The sequence below is a fragment of the Danaus plexippus genome, chromosome 8 (genome assembly GCF_018135715.1).
Source record: "Danaus plexippus chromosome 8, MEX_DaPlex, whole genome shotgun sequence".
Classification (NCBI taxonomy): Eukaryota; Metazoa; Arthropoda; class Insecta; order Lepidoptera; family Nymphalidae; genus Danaus; species Danaus plexippus.
This window is the reverse complement of record NC_083542.1, coordinates 7,731,988-7,756,208: the sequence shown is the minus strand read 5'-3', so window position 1 is coordinate 7,756,208 and position 24,221 is coordinate 7,731,988. Positions and strand designations below refer to the sequence as shown.

The following is a 24,221-nucleotide window of genomic DNA, read 5'->3' as shown; positions in this document are numbered from 1 at the left end:
GACATAGTTGTTCATTCATTGTTTATGCTTTCGCCTTCGTCCGTGTGAACTTATTAAGTTTAGTCAAAAATTTATAGCGTTTACCTAAATAAAATGATACAGTAATAAACTGATAGCGCCTTCTACAGTCTCAGACTTGTGACATAAAAATACTTTTTTTACAGCGTTTATATTATTCTGCTGTGTAAGCTACATAATAGGAATATTTCATTAAAATCCATTAAATAGTTATTGCCTTAAAGACAAACATTCATACATCCTCGCTTTTATAATATAAGTAGGATGAAAAAATTCAAATTTGTGGGGAGTGCATTTTTTAAATTAATAGGTATGATTTAAAAATGCAAAATTATTGTCAGAACTGTAGTAACCCTTAATATTGCTTTTAGCTACTAAAAAGGTAGACTTATTTTAACTTACTTTTTAAATCTGACAGGACCAACAGATCTCTACGAGATTAGTAAAACCTAGTAGTATTTATAATTTATGCGTATAAGTTTACCAATTCCATTTCTGAGCTCCGTCTTGTTGATTCATATTTATTTTCTTTACAATTATTTTTTAATTATGAAATATTTTTGTAATTAAAACACAAATGTAACAAAATTATATTGCTTTATGTAAAACACAATATAAACATACGATAAACAACATAACCATCACAACAATAAGTAAAAGCTATGCTTTATAATTTTAAATGTGAAATATAAAATGGCGGCTCTGAAAGGAAAATATTTATACATATTTTGTAATGCAATATAAAAAATATACAGTATGATATAAATAGTAAATCTATAGTTCCATAATCAATAATATTAAAAATTAATTATCTAGCAATTCAACAATAAATATTTCTTAATCTTACTTAACAATAAAAGAAATTGTACATTTAATGGCCAGAATGACGTCATTTACAATTGTCTATGTTATCAACAAATATTCGATGTATAATGTTTTAAGAAAAGTAATAATCACAAAAGATACAATGGCATACAATAAGAGTAAAATTACTTTTTGAGCTTCCGTATTTTTATGTCAGTTACCAATTCGATTTTCTTCATGATAAACACGCCTAGAATTTCGTAACCACAGACAATGTAATATTTTAATTTGTGGCTAAGATATGAAAATTTTACAACGCAATAAAGAAACCTGTTAATTTTAATCACAAAATTCACAACTACGGTCGATTTTATATTTTTTTTAATAGATTTTTTATTAATTAATTATCTAATGCGTGTTACGTCTATATTAAATTATTATATTGCTATTATTTGCTACTCATAACAGACTATTATAATAACGAATTAAATCTAAAATATAAACTGACAGCACCAACTTTCCAAACTTTTTACAACATATTTTTTTTTACCTTCAAGGTACAATACACATTTCCAACGGTCTCGACCATCAAAGACATTGGCGACAGACAAGTTGTATCTGTGGAAGTTAAGTTAAGTAGGCCTTGCGATCTTAAATATAAAATCCCAAATTATTTAACATTTAGTGTAATGGCAAAATATATATAAAATAGAGTTGCATATTTTTTTTCAATAAAATGATTATAGAAAAATTTTTGTAAGCTCAAAATTAATGCAAAAGTGCATAAGAATATAAATGGTATATAATTTAAAAGGCATTAGTTGGAAAAATTATTGCAGAAGCAACAGATTTAAGCGGGGAAAATTTATCAAAGTTGAAAAAGTGGGGAATCTTTAGAAATGTCAAATATCAAAGAGATTTTTTGCCGTAGAAACAATTCAAACATTTTTAGCCGAATCAAAATATTTTTAGGTTTTATAAAATTTAATATTGCTTTGGACGGCACAAGCTTAGCAATCGCCTCAGCTTCCTGTCATGAATTTTATAGAAAGCCTTAGTACTATAGCGTGAAAAATATTTTTTATTATATCCTTTAACATTTCATTTGCAAGGACTGAAAAGCTATTAAACAAGCCATTTTTATAATTATATAAATTAAGTTACATATTCTACTGGGATAAAAGTAATTGACTCTCATTCACATGGGTTTGGATTGAAAAGTTCGCTTGAGTGATGTGATTATGCCTTCTGGTATATATATATATATTATTATTATTTTAGCAGAGCCTAATAATATACAAGTTTTAATGTGGAGATGTAAAAAAAGTTCATGACAGAATTATAATTATAATGCTAGCCTTCACAGTTCTGACATCACATTAATTAAATTAAATAAATAATATAAGATATTTAAATAATAATTTACATTTTCTTTATTTACTTATATATTAATATTAGTCATATTATAATGACTAATTTAATGAGATTTATATTTAACATATTCTATGTAATTAAATAAATAAGTGCCTACCGATCGCTAATTTTGACATATTAAATAGCATGAACAATTAGCAATTGAATCTGTCAGATTGACGTAACTATTACAATATATTTGACTTTTGTTCAAAATAATTGCTTGTTTAGTTGCGTTTCCTTTCTTTGTTATTAACTATAAGTACTGTGACTTTATCTCGGACTGAAAATAGGTTGCGTATAGTATTAAGATTTATTTTGAATTCTATGAGCAAAACACATGCTATATTAAAGCTTTTGGAATCAATACTAACGATAAAAAAAATGCCTACATAAAAAAAGAGTTGTATATTATTCACGGCCCTGCCAAATATATTATAAATCCAAGACCCGTTTACAACATGCCCAATATAGGATTGTATCTCATGATTTTCGACAGCAGAATCCAGAGTAAGGAAGCGGTCGTCGCTAGGACTACGCCACCCCAACCCAGTTCTAGTGACCAGGAAGTATTGAACTCCCTCGCAGTCAGTAAGGGGAGAGCGGGGTGTCGTGGACCAATCACCCCGTCCCCGTCCAGAGGCCTCAGAGAAACTCGCGCCCTCTTCAAGTGGATTATCATCAGAGTGAACATCGCGAACAGACCTTGTGATCAACAATATTAATTACTTAATGGATTAAGGAGCATCACGCAATGCGATAAATTGTCGTGTATTTAGACTAATAGAACGATTTATCTAAGTGTATGCGTGTGCCACTCTCTATAAAATAGAGACGATATTTTTTTTTGTTATGTACGAGAACATTGCATTACAGAAATTAAAAACTTTCTCCAATCCCGATATTGAAAATATATATTAATAATCAATTACTCTTAATAAAAATACTACCGTCAATCCTATGGTTAGTTACTTTCATTAAATTAATATAATTAAGTAAATCAATATAATAATAATATTTTACCAGCTAGTAGATACATCACTCCCGTCACGAGTACAGCACTAATCTGATGTTTACATACTCCAAAGGCTCCGACGAGGGCTGCGCTCACCAACACTATGAGACACACGAGGGCGCACGATATTGACAGATTTTGCATACCTTGGAATAAAAAACTTAATTTATCGACGTGTTCATTATAAAAGTATTACGTTTTTAACAATGTTATGACGAAAAAGTTTAGTAAATTAAACATGAAAAATTTTTAATGTATACAACTAAATAGTATAAACAAAGACTGCTTAATTAGACAGAAAAAAATTGAATAAATTTCTTAATTTATGGCCTTCATCCATATACAGGTTTTACAGTATTCTGCCAATGTCTTGAATGGAAAAGAAATAAAACAGATTACACAAAAGAAATATACATATATTTTATTTTTGATACTCACGATGTTGCCAATCGCCCCTCTGTTCCTCGTCATCACCATCCGCCAAGTAATTTGTGCATAGCGGCTGTTTAGGGAACCCGGCTCGGTATAATATTGACACTTCCTCCTCTAAAAATGCGTAATATTCGTTTAAAAAAATATCTTTATTTTTTAAGGCTTCATAATCGTTATGAAAATAAAAACATTGTTTAATTGTACGTGTAATAAACTACACATTAAGGATTAAATAAATTTTTGAATTGATATTTAAGTGAATAATAATTTTTATAGTTATTGTACCTTCTAAAGACACGCACATAGTCCAAATGCCACCGTTCATTGGAACTAAGAACGTTCCGCCTCCTTTACGCTGATTCGAGTCTTCGATCTGTAAAGTAATATAGTATATAGTCCTGTTCAGTTGAAACAAAAATATGTTAAAGGAGTCCAAAAAAAGTAGGTCGTCATGCAACATTTTTTCATAATGCCGCAAATGCTCATCTATATATCACACGATTTTGATTTTGAATAATCTTTGTTTTGTGTACGCGTGGAGACTGTTTCCTGTTTTTCACATAAGTGTTCATAAATTCACGAAACTTATTATATTATTTGTTGGACACGGAAAAATATCAAAACTTTTTAGGTTATCATAAAATTTTTATTTGACAAAATCTGTAAAATCTATTACTATTTTTAATATTTAGTACAGAACGATCGAAACTAAAAAAAACATAATTCAGAAATTATGTGATAATATGTCTTTAAAGATGATAATTTTTTTTTCTGGTAATGTTTTAAATATATATTCCTCAGTAACATTGCTAGCTTCGCATTCTTTGCAATGCCCAATTTCTTTTTACTTGAAATTTAGTATTTGACAATTTTGTGACACCTTAAATTCCTTGTATAACGTAAATTTTTCGCATAGGTAGGTACTTATGGCATAATTAATGTCAGCTTGCAGTTTTTGTGACGCAACTTTTTTTCAACCATTTAAATTTTTTTAAAACGAATTATATATGAAAGGATCCATTAAAAATAATGGAGTTGGATATTTTTTTTAACGATTATAGATAAAAAAGCGGCCATCACGAAACGTATTTTGACGCAGAAAATTATATTTAATGCACTGCATAGAAAATCATCAGATATAAAAGCATTCAACAGAACAGATTGTAAAGATGTAAATACATTCAAACAGGCGATTGTGTAATACCAAAAGGCAACATTTATTTTCTTATGTTACAAGTATTAAGTGTCAGGTTTCGGTGTAATCCCAACTTGAAGGGATTCTTCACACAAATACAAGATTTACTGTTTTGTTTATCACTTTTCTTTCGAAGTGAGCAATGAATGACGCAATTATTTAAGAACGAGTGAATGAATTAGTCTACGTCAAGATAAAACTATATTGAATTGAAAATATTGGGAGTGAGATGAGAATGTTTAATTTTCATTGTTTGAAATGTTCCGATAGTTTTTATCCAGGTCTTTGAATTATAATTAGTGCTTTAATGATAATATTATTTTGGATTTTTGTAATATATACCTATATATATATACATATCTACCTATACATGTATATGTAGATAAAATACGTATTTTGAGACACTGCCTCAGAGACGTTTTGCTCGCTAATTATTCTTATTTGTATAGGTAGAACGATACTTAAAACAAACAGTTTTTCGTACAAACGTATCCGTTTTTTTGATAGGATTTTCACTTTTAAATGATTCCAAACAGTTTAATGTAACACATAGCAAGACAACTTAACAAATGTTAAATAGTTATATTATTCAGTTATATGTACTCGTATATATAGTTTGTATGTTGATACGATAAACTGAATTGGATGTGACTTAATATACGAAAAAATAGCATACTTTTGATAATAATTCTTGATTTTTAATATCAACTTTATTAAGGGAGACTAACAAAGGCTCTATTAAAATTGTGATTTACTTTCCTTTATGAAAGTCTTTTGATATTAAATCGCAAGGAGTAACACCCTTGTTATTAATCTTGGGACATTTATAATAGATGTGACTGATTACTACGAGCTGAGATATTAAGTATCTTTATAACATATAAATTCCAAATTTAACTAAATATTCATTTTAGAAAGTAAATGATAAACTTAGTGAAGTAAAATAAATAAATTGTAGAGAAAGAAATTCTTAAAAACGAAGTGTAAAGAAAAAAATATGGCAAAAAAAATAATTAATTAATATAAAAACAAAAAGTTTAATCAGGACAGGGACTCAAACCGCCGAACTGTCATTGTCGCATTGCAGATCTCATAACATTCCTACACTGCTTGAGGACGGTGATAATATGCTAAAATGTATACTATAAATTATAATTATATTGTATACACGTGATGCTAAATTCTAGAAGTATAAGTTGAAATAACCGAATACTAGAAATGATTTAATCGAAAGCTAAAATAGAAATAGGTGACCTAATTATTCGTAAATGATTGTTTTAAAGCAATAATTGATAACTATAATAACTGACATTAGAAATGTATGTGTTGCCATGTTCTATTTCCCTGCTAACTATTAATCGACGATTGAAAATTAAATTAATTTTTCTGATGACGTTTCAAGATTTAATTATCAATGTTCTCAATTAAGGCGACCTCATTTACGGAATAGTTCAGGTTTATAAATAGAAATATAATTTTGTTTAAATCAAACAAGTCGTTATTTATTAATAATTTTCAAAGTAACGGTTGTCTTTGAATGTCTTTGAAAGGTGTTAATGAATATTTGGGCTGTTTAAGTAAATGAAATATAATTATTACAAGTTTGGGTTATGATAACGATTATAATAAAAGTACAAATAAACTGCTAAATTAAATTCTAATATATGTTTAATTGATTGAATGATCTAAACTGAGCGGAGATTGAAAAATGCAGTTAAAATAAAACTATTATTTTAAGTCACACAGATAGCATATTTAAAAAAGTATGTCTTCATTAAAACGACTGCAATATTTTATAGCAACTGAGCACAGCGACCATAATATTAAGTACCGCAAAGCGTTTGGGTAAATTGTACACTTTTTGCTACAGGTCAAGGTAAAAATATCACTATTAAAATTACTTTGACTTTCAAATATAAATAACTTCATTCGTCAGATTTGACATTTATTAGTTTTATCCTGTTTCTATTCTTGGAAACCGTTTTAGGAACATTAAATTTTGGTAAAATAAGACGACGAGTATTAGGCAAACTTTCATAGAATTTTAACTGGACCTTAAGTGAACATAAACTAAAGAATTGTTATTGTTTCAGCGTGAAAATTTTCTCTAAGGGATTTGCTTAAATATTCACAAATTAAAATATTTTTTTATGATATATGCTTTTAAATCAGAAAATAGTTGTAACATTATATGGTAACAATATTTTGTAGCACGAGTTTTGTTTTTGACGCCTCAAGCTTTGCGTAATATATTTAATTTAAGGATACCTTTGGTAATATATTTTAATAATCATATGTAAAATTATACAGCGACCTTGATTTTCTTTTATTATTAGATACATTAGACATCACGAGCGACGTTCCTTCAAGGTTATATGGAACTATCATGAAACGTTGATGAGAAAACTTTGTTAAGGGGTAGGCTGTTTCGACTGTTACTCATATAACATATCACAATCATTATTCTGTATTATTTCGTTTAATTTAATTGGTCTAAATACCAAATAACGTGTGCTCCAATCAATCCTATTCCTAACTTAGCTTTGCTGATAGCGTAATAAATCATTCAATTGAATTAGCCTTTAACAACGAAGCTAATGGATACTGAATTACAAAGCGATCGCAAAGACATTTCATTACGATATCGCTGATAATGATAATGAGTTCTATAAAAAGAAACAAAAAGGTATTTTTAAGGTAAAATAAATGTTGACATTCTATCGCAAATATATATGTTTTAACTTTTAAGTAATATCTTTTATATAAACATCTAAACCATTTCTCGAAATAATATTTCCCGATACTATACTCTGTTGTAGTTCTTAAATTCGTTTGTATTTGTTTTGCTATTCATATTCGTTGAGTACCCAATCATTAAGAATTATTTCTATTTATTTTATTATTGACAGAGATTATATGTCAACATTTTTTTTTACTAAGTTTTTAGTAGGAGAACTCATTTCTCTAATAATATATCAAGTAATTTATATTATGATCTTTAAGTTTCAAAACATAATAAATAAATGGACTTGAGAATAATCCGAGGTTGTAGTTTTTCATTAGAACTGCTTCCTAATTGATACTAGCTCAAAGACTTACTTAGAAATTATTAAAAATTTTATAAAAGTCGTGTCAAAATGAATATCTTCCTTCACATAGTATTTGTCGAAAACATAACTTTATTTAAGTACATACGTAGTTTAAATCTGCAACTTATGCTATTAGTCAGTAACTTAAATCTTATTCTCAGTTCTAAACATTGAAGTGTAAAACACGTATCTATTCGCAACGTAAGTGGCGAAACACGAGCATGTTTTATTTATATACAAATAATTTATAAGATCTTGTATAAGTGATAGCTCAAAGCAATTATATAATTGAACTTTATGCACGATTTAAAAACATTGGATTGGATTTTTTTCACAATATATTTAAAATCCTCGACGCAAGACACGTTCCAGTCAGAGTGAATTTTATTGAAGACCACTCTCCAATTCTAATTTGATGTACATCGCAGCTCATACATTAACATGGTTAGATTTATTGTGAAATAGCAGATGTGAAAACGTTCAAGACTTTTCTCATTCTAGTACTTGTTGTGAAAAAATATCTTTTTTATTTCACTATGGCTCTGTTGTGAGGGGGAATCAAGTGATCCATCATCAAATGAGGGAGTGTCAGACTCCTGCTGACTAAAAATCCCCTATGCCTTCTCTTTTTCCGAGCCACGCCGCGGTAGATCATACCGCTTTTCCTAGCAACCCAGTTTTAGTACAGCAGTACTCTTTTCTTAATCTGATGGTAATGCTATATTGACTATATAAATATTATTTCATAATAAATATATAACTCTTAAGAAACTTTCTAATCATTACTTATTGAAGTTAAATAATGGTGTTTTTTTTTTAAATTTTATTTTTATAACAAACTGCCAGTTGTAACTACTTGAAAAAGTATCTATTTTCTCACAATCTCCTACAAACTACATTATAAAACAACAAAATTTATCGTTAAGTTAAATAAATGAGTAAGTATTTCTCTTCTGAGAGCGATTTTAAAACCATAATAGGATTTAAGACTTTCGCGAGTAATTATTTAAATAAAACTAATATTTTCGGATTACTACGAGCGAAAAGTAGATAAAAAAAATGAGAATGAACATTCTCATCTCGTCTGTCGGTGATCACGGTTGCTGCAAAGTAACCGAAACGTTGGGAGTATGTAGTTTAATTTAAAAAACGCGTAATAATACGAAAGTATTAGTTTTATTTATTTTGTTACAGATAAATTATATTACTGTAATACGAGGCTTGAAGGCTTCAATATTAGCGTGTAAAAGATAAAACTTAATTCCCCAAACAAAACCTCAAACCAATTTCGGTAAAACATTATAAAAATGTTAACGGTTCTGTCTATAAGAGTTTAAAAACTTAAGTTAAATTTCCCCCGAGATTTTGTTAAATAAAATTATAATTTACGAATATAATAAAAATATAAAAACTTATTCATAATTTTTTCACGAAGATAAATTGAATGTTTAAATCATATAATAATAATATAGTATTAAAAAAAAACTTTAAATTAATTGGCCCTAAGCAATCCTAGGAAAGATGTCAATGTTGTTTTTTATTTTCTAAATTTAAAATGTCATCACCTAATACTTATACTGTATACATAACGACGGCGAATTGTATTCATTTTTTGTAGCAAGGAGTTTATAATCCCGATAGAAACTTTATGGTGTTTTTTTTTTTCATTGTGGTGTTATATAAAGTCATTGTAGCTTTTTTTTATAAGAGTGTTGATTATGAAATTATATAGCTTGAAAAATATCTAAGCATGGAAATATAGCATTCAAAATAGAAAATAAATATATATTAATCGAAAAGAAAAGACAAAAAAGATAAAACAGAAATAGATTCAAAGAAAGTTGGAACCCTTACAAGTTAAAAATAACGCTTGTTGACTGTGATTAACACTTATTTATTAAAAAAAAAACTGTAATTATTTGTATACATAACCTGAATGAAATCTAAATACAGTATCTACAACCAACTATGCATACGATAAGTACATTTCAGTTTTAAAGATATAGCATACAAGTATACTATCCTTTACGCCAAATAAAATATACAAGAGATTTTCTCTTTTCCTTATATAGTCGTATAAGAAAATGTCTTGTGTATATAAAATATAAAATATTAGGGCGTCGTAAAAAGACCGTGACTTTTTATTTACGAAACCTAAGGAAAATGCTATTGTTTCAACGATGTTAAGATGAAAGATTTCAAAAACGTAGGTACTCTAAATTGGATTTATTTGAAATACAATTTTATTTAAACAAAATTATAGAATAAAATAACCTTAAAACGACCGTGAGACGTTAAATATGCAATTAGTCTTATCGATTTTAAGAAAGAAAGACCTGTCATTTGAGTTAAGAACTCCATTCCCTATAAAAATAATCGCCAACAAAAGTGACAGAAGTGGCTACTTAACTATTTCATTTAATGTACAGTCGGTTTAAAATTAGAATGAAATTTAATTAAGATCATCTTTTAAAAATGTCAAGAATTCAATAGGAATCAAATCAGCTTAGAGAGTAATTGGACCACTTTCATTATTGACGGATCTAAAAGATTTTTTAAATCATTCACAAGACCTATAAAAAAAACAAGATAAGTGGTGAAATTAAAAGGGAATGTGAACTCTGCTTAGATCACATCTTATTTTTATCGAATAAAAACATCTGTAGATCTCTTCACTATTCTTCTTTACGGCTATTTAAGATTCATATAAAATGAAACTAAGTTATTCGGTTTTATTTCACTGTATTATTCCTTTTACTCGACGTTTCGATCATATCATAGTAATAGTTTTCACGTGCAGACGAGGTGATACTTATATTGTTTCATCAATATTCTTTACTTGTACCATGCACATGCAGAAAAATTATGTATTTTAAAAATAAACATAAAACCTAAAATTTTTGTTTTAACTTGGGGTTCATTTTAATTGTAATTTAATAGTTATAGCTAATTGTATCGTTGGAATAACAAAAGTGTTACTTTGTTGAAAGAGCTAACTCTCAAAGTAAAATCTAAAGGACCACTTCTGTTGTAATAACTCTACGAGATTGTATTGATTAAGTTTTAAGCAATGATAACAGTTGGTTAGTCTTACCTTAACGACTTTCTCGTCCAACAACCATTGTATAGCGGTGTTGGAGGCGTTGGCGAGTGCGGCAAGGGCTGCGCGTTCCCACGACACGTGCTCCCAGTGCTGCGTCATGATGGCCGCGCACAGCATGGCCGTGGAACAGCTGCATGGGTAATAATTGCATACAGTTACATAGCATGGCAGTGGAACAGATGGATGCATCGTTAATGCTATATAGACCCGTATACCATCTGTTGTAACATGAAACTTATTTCGTTATATCGTATGCTATAATAAGTTGATATTGTAATGAAGTTCTATTTTGAAATCCAAAACCCGCTTAGCTTCAGACAGCAGTATGCTTAGCATAAGTTAGCATCGTCAAGCTATACGGAGCGTTTCCTGGTTTTAATTAAATAACCCACGCTAATAATAATGTGCGAAGGCTAACGAATGAATTACATTTAATCCGTATTTAGTGTGTCAATCCAAACTTGGGGTAAGCATCCGGTTATGTAAAAAAGACTAACCTGTAATTTATATGTATGATAGACAGAAGAAAAAACTCACATCACAAAATATATTCTTTGTACGTGTATAGAAAATAGAGCTATCATGACATTTTCAAAATATTCCCTCTATATAGAAAATTATATAAATATTTCATTATATTCACACAATCTGGGTATCAAGCAGCTAAGTCAGCGGTAAACATGAAGGGGGATTAAAATTAAACGATTAAATGACTGTCAGTAAGCAGTTTTAACTCGGTTTATTGAAATAACATTATAAATAAGAGATTATACTGTCTTTGTGTTTATTTGAGTTAAATTTATTGTTTTATTTATTTTAATTACCATTCTTATATTAGTATTATCCATTGTTTTGTTCATCATCATCATCATAATCAGCCAATCGGAGACCACTGCTGAGCAAAGGCCTCTTCTCACAATGAGAAGGTTAGAGCGTTAATCACCACGCTTGCTCAAGACGTCAATTAATGTATTTTTTGTTAATTCATATTATTATTAGAATATTAATAATATATTATAATGAGACATCAATGATAAATCTTCTTTATATATATTTACAGCATGGAAACGACTAATGAGCGCATCACTTAGTTGAATCTAGATCTTGATGCTCGAAATATTTCTCGGATATTAGGAATTCTTTTGCTTTATCTAATATAGTCTAAATATTTTTGCTCAATGTGTTTAAATAAATACGATTTATATACATTTTTACACAGATCATACAACTATTTCTAATATAAATCACTAGCGGGTGTATTAAAGAAATCAAATTACTAACGTAGTTTAAAATTGCGCTTATATTAAGTTAAAAATAGACTATAAAATATATTGATTGCAAAATCTTTGATAACTACAACGATATATTTATGGCAATATATATTTTTCAAGTTCTTGAGGATCCTAAGCTCTTCTTATTGGTGGCTATACCAATAAATCAGATTGTACGGGCCTCTTCTGCCAATGTCAACATTTTATTTTACCCTTTCTGCAAAATGTGTTCTTATGTTGGATTGGTCGCAAAATGTGATTTAATACAAAACGCAGAGTCTGATGAAAATGTAAGCATACCGTAAAAGGGCAAAGTAATATGAATAAAAACATTCTTACGTTTTACTTTAGCGTATTCATTTTTTTTTTACATAATACGGTATTTGGAATTACATTATGTGTGAGAAGCATGAAATGGTATTCTTAATTTGAATTTCAAATATGGCAGCGACGGTAACGGAAGTAGTGAATAGCTTAAAATTAATGGAGTACCTTATCTCAAGCGGAGAGGGGAGGGGGTTATTAAAAATGTTTCATAATTCATTTTGGTGCCATCGATTGCTGGCGTCGCTCCGTCTCGCTGGAAGACCAGTCGTTATTATTCTGTACCGATATTTATTACAATGAAAAGCCATTGATTCCAACAAAAATCCCTCGAAGGAATGTGTCCTGTTCAAGCTGCTTGCATTTATTATGATTTCAGAAGTATTAATATATAATATATCTTCTTAATATAAAAGCATTGCATTTTTAGCGTGATACTTTTTGATAGATTTATTAAATATATTTTGATATACCTAATATCATTATCATTCGTTCTTTGTATTAATATATACATGTACAGAGAGACTTACTCAGTTATTTTTAGTAGTAAAAATTAAATCTAAAAAGTAAAATCGATGTTTCAACTGGGTTTCTGGTAGGGTAGAAAAAATGTTTTCTATCAGACCACATACACATACATAAGTATAGGGATGAAAGCTAAATGCCATGAAATTGAGGAACTTGAAATTCAGACACTTTTGATATTTTTAAAAGAAATTAAACTTAAAATAATGCATAACGAATTTATAAAGAAGATTAAGTTATCAGAATATGCAATTCTTATACGAAATTTTAATTTCGTTCAATATAAACAACAATCAAATGACAGATGTCACGATTGTAACGTATTTCGTAAATAATATCCTACGTATATATACGATACTTATGTTGAATTTAATAAAGTAAAAATATAAAAATCTGGTCGCTTGCTATGCAAAAGTGTGATCGAGGTCAAACGTGATCTCGTTTTACATGACAGAGAGACCGCAGCTTAATATTATATCGATAAACGAGGGACCTACATCATTAACGACTAATGAATCCTTTACAAACACAATTTTAGATATAATTGGAAGGATTATTGAATGGAGATCTATATATGACAATACGGTCGCATAAGTGAATTTGTGTTTAAAATACGATTTAAATATGAAAAGCTAATATTTTTTTCAATCTATATTTTATAATAATATACATTGTAATGTTACCTCAACATTGCTTTATAAAAATATATATTACTTACATAATTTAATTCTTGTTTAATAAAAAAATAACCTACTCATTGTACAAAAGTATTGTGTATATTTTTGTATAAAGATATTGTTTCGGGAGAGCTTTTTAAAGGTTATAGCGGTAAAAAGCGTCATCAAAAAGGGACCTTTTTGAATTATATCCCTTTGAATTTTTGTTGATACATATACTTTACGGAAGGAGGATGTAATTTACGAAAACGACACGAGTTTATCAGAGTAAGATTGAACAAAGGATTTCTTTATACGATTGATATTTTCAATTAATGAAAAAGAAGTACTTACATATGTATAAGCAGTCTTACAATTTCTTTTAAGAGATGTAAAATAATATTATCTTTTTTCTTCAAAGTTCCCCTATTATTAAAAAAAAAATACAACAGATAAAATATATTAACGATTCATAGGACTGTTTTGTAAAGATTCAAGATTTGGAACTATAACAAATAAATAAAAACTATTTCTAATATTGTTTTTTTTTAGTACAAGCTGGAAGTTCAGAGCACATACTAAAAGGTTTGGTATATTAATGATGTTTTTCGTAAAACATTTTGTCTTCGAAGCTTCTACGTGAATGCGAGACGATCTGAATTATAATAACACATTCTGTTGACTTATGAACTTCGTTTAGAATTTAGTTAATCCATCAAGAAATATTAAAATTGGTTCATGAAAGAAAAATCTTAAACTTTATATCAGGTTAGGCTAAGCAAATAATCTTTTTATTTCCTTTCTAATGTTAATTTTTTTGTCTTATTATCATTATTTATTATACTAACGTAGTTGTAAGGGTTCTTTTTTTTGTAACTAACAAATGGACTGTAAATTGTCTGCAATAAACAAATTAATATTATTATTATTATTAAATATGATGACGAACTTGTTAGAGTATAATATTAACTTAACGTAAGATATTAATAAAATTATTTTTAGCGTAAACATTCATTGATGTAAACTCCAGAGATATATTATAGTTGACAGTAAATATAATAGGCTCAACGAATATAAAATGATTGAAAAAAAAAAATGTATTGTTTCAGAAAGAAAGAATTTAATCGAAAACATTAGTAATTTTGTGATATAGAAAACACAGTTTATATGAAAGTCGTGTAAGCCCGTTACTTCGAATGTTAAACCATTTTCTAAGAAAAAAAAATTCCACTTTTGAACGTTGAAAGTACGAAGAATTAACACGAGATATCTTTCTACAAAGGACAATACCACATCTTATGTTCGATCGAGGGAAATATATTTCTTACTAATATTCACGGAGCGCCACGCGAAGAGAAATGTGCGAAGAAAAACCGTATTAATAAAAACTTTTTATCGCCTCAAACTTGTTTCAGCCCAGTTTGAAAGCGAATACGGAACTCTAATAAAAGATATATGATACCAATAGGGTTACAATTTAACAAACATTGCATTATTTGTGGAATAATTCACAATAGAACTGTTCCTTTTAATAATTTCGGTGCACCTGTTCCCGGATAATCCCATGAATAATCTCCAAGTGTCCGTTATGAGTGCTTTTTGTCAATTTTTTTTATTAAACAGCAACAATAACATTTCTAAGATTCTCGCGAAAGATAAAATAATATTATGTTTTACTGGCAAGACTTTTTTTTAATTTTACATTGACTTGACGTTTCGGGTAATTTTCTTTAACGTCAAAATGAGATGAAAGTATTTTTCAGCGTTTTCTTTTTCCATTCTTGCTCCCCTGAATTATAAATTAGCTTAAAATAAGTTATGACATTTTTTTCCCTTTAGAATTAATAATAATTCGATCAACTTATTATTATTATTTTAGCCATTGAAGTCACTTTATCTACGTTCGTAAAGACAAATGTCTCTGTCAGTCAACGACTCAAGTTTCTCTGTCATTTACCTCAATATCCGTAGGAGATCGATTTCTTCAAGTAACCGACACTGTCAGTGAGACAATTTACGGCCTGAATAAGCTTGACGAGGTTTATAGGAATAACGAAGATTAATTATTATATAGAATAGAATAATAACTAATAAAAATCACCTTTGAACATTAAAAACGATTAATGTCTTATAATTTTTAATGATATTTAATTTATTTATAATTATTCCACGTACAGTAATCCTACCACAAGTTTACATTGTAAAGCTACACATTTAGAGTTTCATATATTCCTTTATAAACTATGATGGGTAAAGATTTCTTAATGACAAACTAAAACACTATCTGTGTAGTTTGTTAATGGGAAGTTATAAACCATCCTGATTTAATAAACAATTATATAAAAACACATACGAACAATAGGTTTGTGCATTGAAAACTATCCGTTTTGGAGTCGTATCAGCAGTGAGATGATAATTTTTTTTATGTATTTCACGGCTGTTATAATTAATTAAGGTACATATTACTACAGCTAGCTTACATTACTATAATAGCTCAGAACCAAAGTACAATTTAGTACAAACATAATAATAAAAACGATTCATAGTCCATTATAAACTGTCTGTCACTAAGTAAAGAGCGATAAGTAAAGTTGACTTGTAAACACATAAAAGCACTAAGCATTAATGCCTTCAAATGAAATACACACAAGCTCCACGGTCGGAGGACGATTAACTAGTTGGAACGGTGCTTCTTAAAATCAAATTTCCATGTAATGTTCATGACTTAGCTGTGAAAACTAGTTAAAATGTCGTCTTATAATGTCAGTATTGTATAATGGTTGTGAGAAATTTCGTGTGTGTTGAATGTATTCATTGTTCCCTAGGTAATCGATTTAATTTTATCAACGAAGGCTATCTTCATGTCTATTTAATAGAGGTCCTTCTAGTTGTCCTTGAGATATGTAATATTTTTAATATTGTATTGTTTGTCTATTATTCTTTTCGCATTTTTTATACTATTTTTCATACATTTTCTGTACATAGCATTTCATTGAGTACTTTCGTTAACAGAGGTCATTGACTAGACGATGTTTGTATCATGAGGTTGACCAACACTTTGTCCTTATCGTAACCTTCACAGTAAGTTTGCTTTTTAATGTCATTCTGTCGGAATTAGGGCGTGACGCGAACTTTGTTCTTCATAATATTAACAAGTATTTAATGAAGCATATTGTATGGAATTTATTTTGTGGTAGGTGCTTCAAGTAATCTTCGTTTTGCAATCTTTGACGTTGTAGGTAATTGAATATTTCTCTTTTGCTTATAATCAACGTGCACACGAGTACTTTTAATTAAAAATAGATGGAACTCCAAGCCCGTAGAATACTTCGAGCTTAGTGATGTCAAGACTCTTCAGATTAGTGTTTGTTCTGGTTATCGGGTGAAGTTTGATGAAAAAAATTATGTAAGTTTGAAATACCTAATAGCGTTTTGTTTTTTCTTATAAATGATATTGTCTATGGTTTCTAAAATGTAATATATATTTTAATTTTGTTATAATAATAAAGAAAAGTGATGTTACGTTTAAAAATGTCAACGTTTTTGGGAAATAAATTGAAATACGATGAATTGGGACTGGCATGAAATAAATACGAATAGAAAGTTTGATAAAAACATGTCATGGTTTGAAATAACCAAATAGCTTCTCTTTTTGAATACCGCCTTTGATGTCCAAAGCTTTGTTGCATTCGTTGTTATTTATGTGACACATTTTTTTTTGACATAAATATGACTAATTTAGAGTTTCTGTAAAAGCAGATATTTTTCAGTTTCTGCTCATGATGGCGCCATTCAAAGGCCTTTTATAAATATTGAATATGTTGTTCATTAGACTCTAGAAATAAAGAACAGAAGTAATTACACATCAGAGGCAGAAGCTAAATTATAAAATACAGAAAGTGTTTGAAGCTAAGCTCATTAATCAAATGAAATTCCGGTTTAATAAATCACAGCTTGAATTCCTTAACGAAACAGTTCCCTCAACACAATTTTCCATCGTAACAATACGTTGACTTTTATGTTTTTCATTCATAAAACTACGTCAACACTATCGTATAAAGGAGGTCTGTTATAGATATCTTAAATTTTTTATCTATAGCTGCTGTATAAATTAAAAAATTCATTTCTTTCCATACACTGACAAAAACAAAATCCTTACCACGAGTTTCCACATACAAACTTAATATAGAAAGCTTTCAATTTTGTTAATCAAGTAAAAACTTCAAACAGGTCGTGTTTAGTCTGACCCTGTAGCTGGTGGGTGAAAAGGCTATTATTATTTTGAAGGCTTTCATTAAGTGGTTTTATATATTTCATATTATGTAGACTTATGTAAAAATTGTATGATAATGTAAAGCAGTAAAGGTAGATGGAGTTTTAGAAATGATAATTTTGTTTAATCGAAAGTTAAAAAATAAATCAACGACGTTTTATTTTACTTATATAAAATAAATAACATTTGCAGTGACTGCACAAACAGTAACCTATTTCTGTCTTGAAATTAATTTACTAAAAATAATTAAGTCTTGTGTTATAACATAAAATTTTAACTCTACACTTTCGTATGAAATCTCAAAAAAAATAAGGCAATCAACTATTTAATTCTTAGTAGGTAGTGCTTTAACCTGTCAAGTACAACAGTTAAGCCTCGGGCTGGTTATATTTATAATTAAAAGCTAAATGGGTTTACTTTTATAAAACCACTTTAATAGTGTTTTGGACTGGTAATTTTCTAAGCCTTGTGAGCACCGTTTGGGAAACACTGCGCCAAATAATTTTGTAACCTAATCTTTAATCCTATTTGGTTTTCTACCTTGCCTTGTGTAAACTCAGTCTTATAACGTTAGTTTGCAACTGACGCCAGTAACTTCGAGCGCCAATTAATTTTGTTACCCCCGTCCTAATTAATGCGATAAAGTAACAATGATAAATTACGTCGGATATAACAGATAAAGCTCATTCGGCGGGAATGTTTTATTTTAAGTCGATGTATTCGGTATTGGTGAAAATGCTTTCATTCTTAATTAATTAAAATAATAGAAAGTTTCAAAGCAATGACTTATCGCGTGACTTCTAATACATGTCATTCGTATAATGTATTCCTTGCGTAGATGTAATTGAATCCACTTGTGTGGTGTTCCAAAATTTTGTATTCTAGGATTTTTTAATGGCTGTTCTCATTACATACGTAATTTTAATAATTTACGAAGATTTATAAGTGTAAAACTTTTAACGATCCGTAGTAGTATGAAGACGTAAAACTTGCGTTAACCATATTGTAGTCACACTGTTGCAGTTAAGACCAGTTTAAATTTATTTGTATTAATTTCAAGTGACAGATTTTTATTCGAGTTTTAATATATAAATATAAAATTACTACTTGTTAGTTATTTAAACTCAAGATTACAACATTCCTTCGTTAATGAAATCACTTGCCATGTCACTGACGAAGTTCAAATATGTAAACACGTGTTCAAATCTAACAAACAGTCAAACACTACGTAGTTATTTGAGCACAGCACATCTATCAACAACATATTGATTGCTTTCTTGCCGAGGTTTTTAAAACGACGTTTATAATGTATTTATTCGATATTTACATATTCATGTTCCTTGAAAAATCCACTATTTTCTGATTATTTACAATCTTGTTTGTATTGTGTAATTGTGAGCTGCAAAATTTTGGTAAAAAAAATCTGCTAAATACCAAATCTAAGATTGAAATTATCTTTGTTCTAATGACTGATGGCAAACTTCAATAAAATTGTATGGGATATCGTTTTTCTGTTTTGTGACAAAATAAAAAAAAGAACGTTTTATTTCGTATATTTAATATCGAAAAATTCGATTCGATTCAAAAGCCCTTTTTGCTGTAAAGGTCTCTTAAGAATTTATTGAAAATTGTTTAGTGGAGTTTCGTAACAAACTTTTGTATTTGGACACAACCTCCACATTCGTTTTTGCGGCACGCGTGTGCGCTGTTTCAAAGTTCAGTTCCAAATTAACCCTCCATAAAATATAATTTTTTGAAATTTTAAATAGATATACCTAATAATCAATAACTATCGATTATCGTTTGAAAGAATTAGGCTTATAAATTTTGACGTGTCACATCGTTTGGACGTATAATTTTGAAATAGATAATGTATTCTGTAAGTACGAAACGTTATTTCAAAATCCGATAAAAGAAATCAGTCAGTAGTTTTAGAAGGAATTACTGACATATTTTATAATAAACATATACGTTTATGTACCAGAACAACGTTGTGAGTATTCCTATATTTTTTTTATCCCACGACTGTGATTAAATCTTCAGTAACCGAATAAACTTGATTGGATTTGGATCGATTTGTAAAACTCAGAGAAATTAAAGATAAACACAAAATTATTAATATTATTATATTCTGTTTGCATATTGTTTCTTTAAGATTTAGTATATATTTCTCAAAATAAGCAACAATGATTTCAATTAAATTCTTCTAATTTATCATAATTTAACAAAGCTTCTATCATAAATTAGCGAATTATTAATTTTAATACACAGAAATAGAAAAACTAATAAATATATCGACATCAATTTCACAATTTCATTAAATATAATAATTGCAAATTGCAATACGGCAAAAAAATTGCATTGATATGCATTAATAATTCGTTACCGATATAATATTTCCAAGTTGTGATCATGTGTAAGAAATTAATAACAATAAAGTCGAGCTGCACGTTCCAGTCGATTAGTATATATTTCTGTTGGGAATTTAAAGTCAAAGGTCATAATAGTAATGATTGTGAAAACCTAAGTTTTAATATAAGTAGTTTAAACATTCATTACATTATAGTGGTTTAAATTTAATCATCATCATCAGTCTATCGGAGCCCACTGTTGAGCAAAGGCCTCTTTTCACATTGAGAAGGCTAAAACATTAATCACCACCATCGCTCAAGGCGGATTGGCGATTACAAACTTATAATTTGAAATTATAAGTCCAGGTTTCCTCGCGATGTTTTCCTTCATCGTCTGTCAGTGGTGTTTAAATACTGTTAGAAAGTAGTTATTACTAGGAAAAAATCACATTTGTACTTGACAGGTTTCGAACCCGCGCCCCCGGTTAGTATTATTGGCATTAATATCATACAGATCTATATACTATCAGAGGCGGAGGAAAGTCGATTATTCTGCCAATCTATTAGTTCAAACTAAATTCATTTCTTAATTTTAACGAATACTGTGTATTGATTTAACGTATTCACTATACAAATATATTGAAAGACATTAATTTTGCTAGTTTCTATAGCATAGTGTATGGTCAGAACCCTTATCACAGTTTTGCACCGTCTTACTACGTGTGGAGAGCTTCAAAATTTTTGTTCATAAATCTTCAGACATTGTGTCGGACATTAACATAGGTTACTGAGAGAGAAACGGGTTCTTCGTACGACGCAAACTACGTTGATACTATCAATAGAAATAAATATATAACAATGTTATAATCATATATTTATATTTTATCATATAGACTATTATTGTTAGATTTCTGTTACGAATATTGTAATATAAAGAATGATTGAATAAGTCGTGCATATGTCAATACGTGAGATTATAGATCATAATAATATATTGGATTGCTTTATACGATTGAGGGTTGGATGGCACAGGTCGTAAATATTACTTGACCAGATATCCGTTACCATATACACATGTCTGTGCATCAAGACGAATATATCTATGGTAATGAAGAAATGTTGCCACATTATCGCTAATAAATTCCTTATATAATTTGGTTTTTAGATTAAATTAAAAAATATTTTTTATAGGTATAAGATGACATTATAGAAATTCTATGTAATTACAAGTAGTTAATAGTAAGCTAGTCTGTTACTTAGAGAAGTTTGATCGATTCGCTTATCATTTTCATGTTTAGGAAGTATTTTATTTATAATTGTAAATTTAACGATATTTATTATAATAAAATTTTATTTTGTTATTAAGCTTAAATATTATAAGAAAATATATTGCAGTTAGTTCCTTTATTAAGGACACGGCAACTTTCGCATGGCTGGGTTGCCGCATTGCTGGGGCACGGTGAGCCGGTAACCTCTAAACTCTAAGGCATTCCAACATTATTTTGGGATTACACGACGAAATCAAATATTATACAATAGAGATATCTCGACTTCCAAAGTTTAAAATTCTTTATTTATAAAGGAATGTCATGGACAGAAAAATGTATTTAATATAATAATTTAATGTAGAGCTAGTTTTATTCGACAGTATGTAGGTTCAATTATTAAGAAGCTGTGTGTAATGAGATCTAAGATTTTCGCGAGTTTTTTTCCTTTAAATGTAACTAGTACTTTTCGGATAAACTACGCGTGATTTATTTTTGTAAAAAACTACATACTCCCGACGTTTCGGTTACTTTTCAGCAACCATGATCACGCACAGACGAGATGTGAATCACGTTTTACAAAAATAAATCACGCGTAGTTTATCCAAAAAATACTAGTTTCAAGCTTTGTGTACTCGTAATAAGGTGAGTTTCAATTCCGAAGGTCTTAATCGCTTTTTACTTTTCAGTCGAGCCCCGTAATTTCTTCCGCACTTTTTTGGTAGACAACAAACACAGAACACCTCATGTAGTGTCCCTAAAAAACGTTATCAACGAAGCATCATTTGGACTACCTTATTGTTTGTAGTCTTTTAAAACATTTTTATTTTAGCCTCTATGATTATTTTTAAATTATATCACCGCATCACGTGACACGTTTTTTTCTAATAGAAAATTACGAAGTATTGGCAACTTAATGCGATCCGTTTTCATGTATATAACTTACCTAGTGAGTAACAATGTAGCGAGTAGATAGAACGCTGATGGGTGTACGCCGCACTCACAGTCGCCCTGCGGTGTGGCTGTCTGGGTCTCCATGGCTGGACCCAGCTTGTGGTAGGCGATGTACGCTCGCACCGGACTTCCGTGTGGAGCAATTTTCGTGGCCTTGAAATTCTTCCGCAACAATTGAAACTGCTCATCTGGTCGCTGGGACCACGCTGCCTGTCTGTATAAAAAGATAAATGTCATATATTTCTTATTTTTTATATGTTTCTACATATGTGACATTGGCTGAAAATTTTGTGCATATGTATAGAACAAATAAAAAAAAGTTACTGACTGAAAGAATATAGAGCCAAATGTCAACTGATAGTTTTCTAGCAGTTCTACTAGATGCAGAGTAAGTAGAGCAAAAAGTGCAACACTATTACTGCTTCTTATTAACAAATCCAGAGCCGTAAAAACATTTACAAAAAAAAAATATCTTACTAACAATTAAATATTGTGTTCTTTCATGTATTCAGATCTATAACTGAAATAGTTTCAGTTTCGTATACTTAAAGTGGGTCATTCTGTTAAAATAACGGTAATTAAGTGTGATAATAATATATATTTAAAACTTTTTAAATACTATTGTCGAGTGGGAAACGGTAATTGCTTTTATGACAAAAGAAAACAATGGTGTTGCTTGAATAAGTTTCTTTTCACGAAATATTGGTAGCTTTATATTAATTTTGTGAGCTATACCACTGTCGGTAGTCATTAGCTGGAATCATAAATCACGAATGTAGTTTTTTGGTGAACCTCGATTTTCTTGATCATTAACAATATTATATAAAGCAATTATATATTTATATATATATATATAATATTAAGCAAGTTCTTCCAAATTAATACGAGAGGGAAATTCTCCTTTTGTTATTTGATATTTATTTAATAGTTACAAACAACGTTATAACATTTAACAAGAAATATCCTTTTGAGACAAAGTATAAGGTACTAATCGAAATACATTAACGTAATTTCTACGTCTTTTAAATAGTATAAAATACTACGTTTGTAGGCGTGGTGTTGGCAAAGTGGAGGCGATGAATCATAACAATTACGTATCTATCGCGGTATCATTACGTTGCTACGAAAGGTTTAGGAACTAAAAGCTTACTATTTCATACAATGTCAGGCCTTATCGCCACGAAATCCAAAGTTCAATGATCACATTTTTCTATGAAAATGTCTGGTTAACTTATATCATAGAAACAATATCACGCGAGTGTCATTAAAGGTTGAAGACTATTAGATCGCGAGCTGTTGTAACGACGCAAAGCACAGGACTCGCACGCACGAACGATCCACGCAAACTGCTGAAAACGAGAAAATGAAGCTATGTACTGAAGGGCTGCAAACACGTTTATCGATACGGAAGATAGTGATGGTAATTCGTTCAAAGATCATACGGAATATATGTAACTTAAAACTTTATTTGAAAATCTTTCTAATTAAGAAAACGTAATACCAATAACAATTAACAATATATAACATCTCGTC

The 24,221-nt window shown here is 29.3% G+C and overlaps 1 protein-coding gene across 2 annotated transcripts; it reads right to left on the bottom strand.

The window, feature by feature from the left end:
* Positions 1-598: 598 nt before the first annotated feature.
* Positions 599-24,044, bottom strand: LOC116773817 (uncharacterized). Of its 2 annotated transcripts, none has more exons than XM_032666306.2 (7): positions 23,839-24,044; positions 22,681-22,902; positions 11,061-11,199; positions 3,968-4,055; positions 3,689-3,796; positions 3,259-3,396; positions 599-2,940 (listed from the first exon to the last, which is right to left on the bottom strand). In XM_032666306.2, the coding sequence occupies exons 2-7, from the start codon at positions 22,770-22,772 to the stop codon at positions 2,690-2,692; spliced, it is 816 nt and encodes a 271-aa protein (XP_032522197.2). In that variant the 5' UTR covers positions 22,773-22,902; positions 23,839-24,044; the 3' UTR covers positions 599-2,689. The 2 variants fall into 2 exon arrangements, with proteins under 2 accessions (XP_032522197.2, XP_061377363.1); XM_061521379.1 differs by having other exon boundaries at positions 23,849-24,044.
* Between the last annotated feature and the right edge of the window lie 177 nt (positions 24,045-24,221).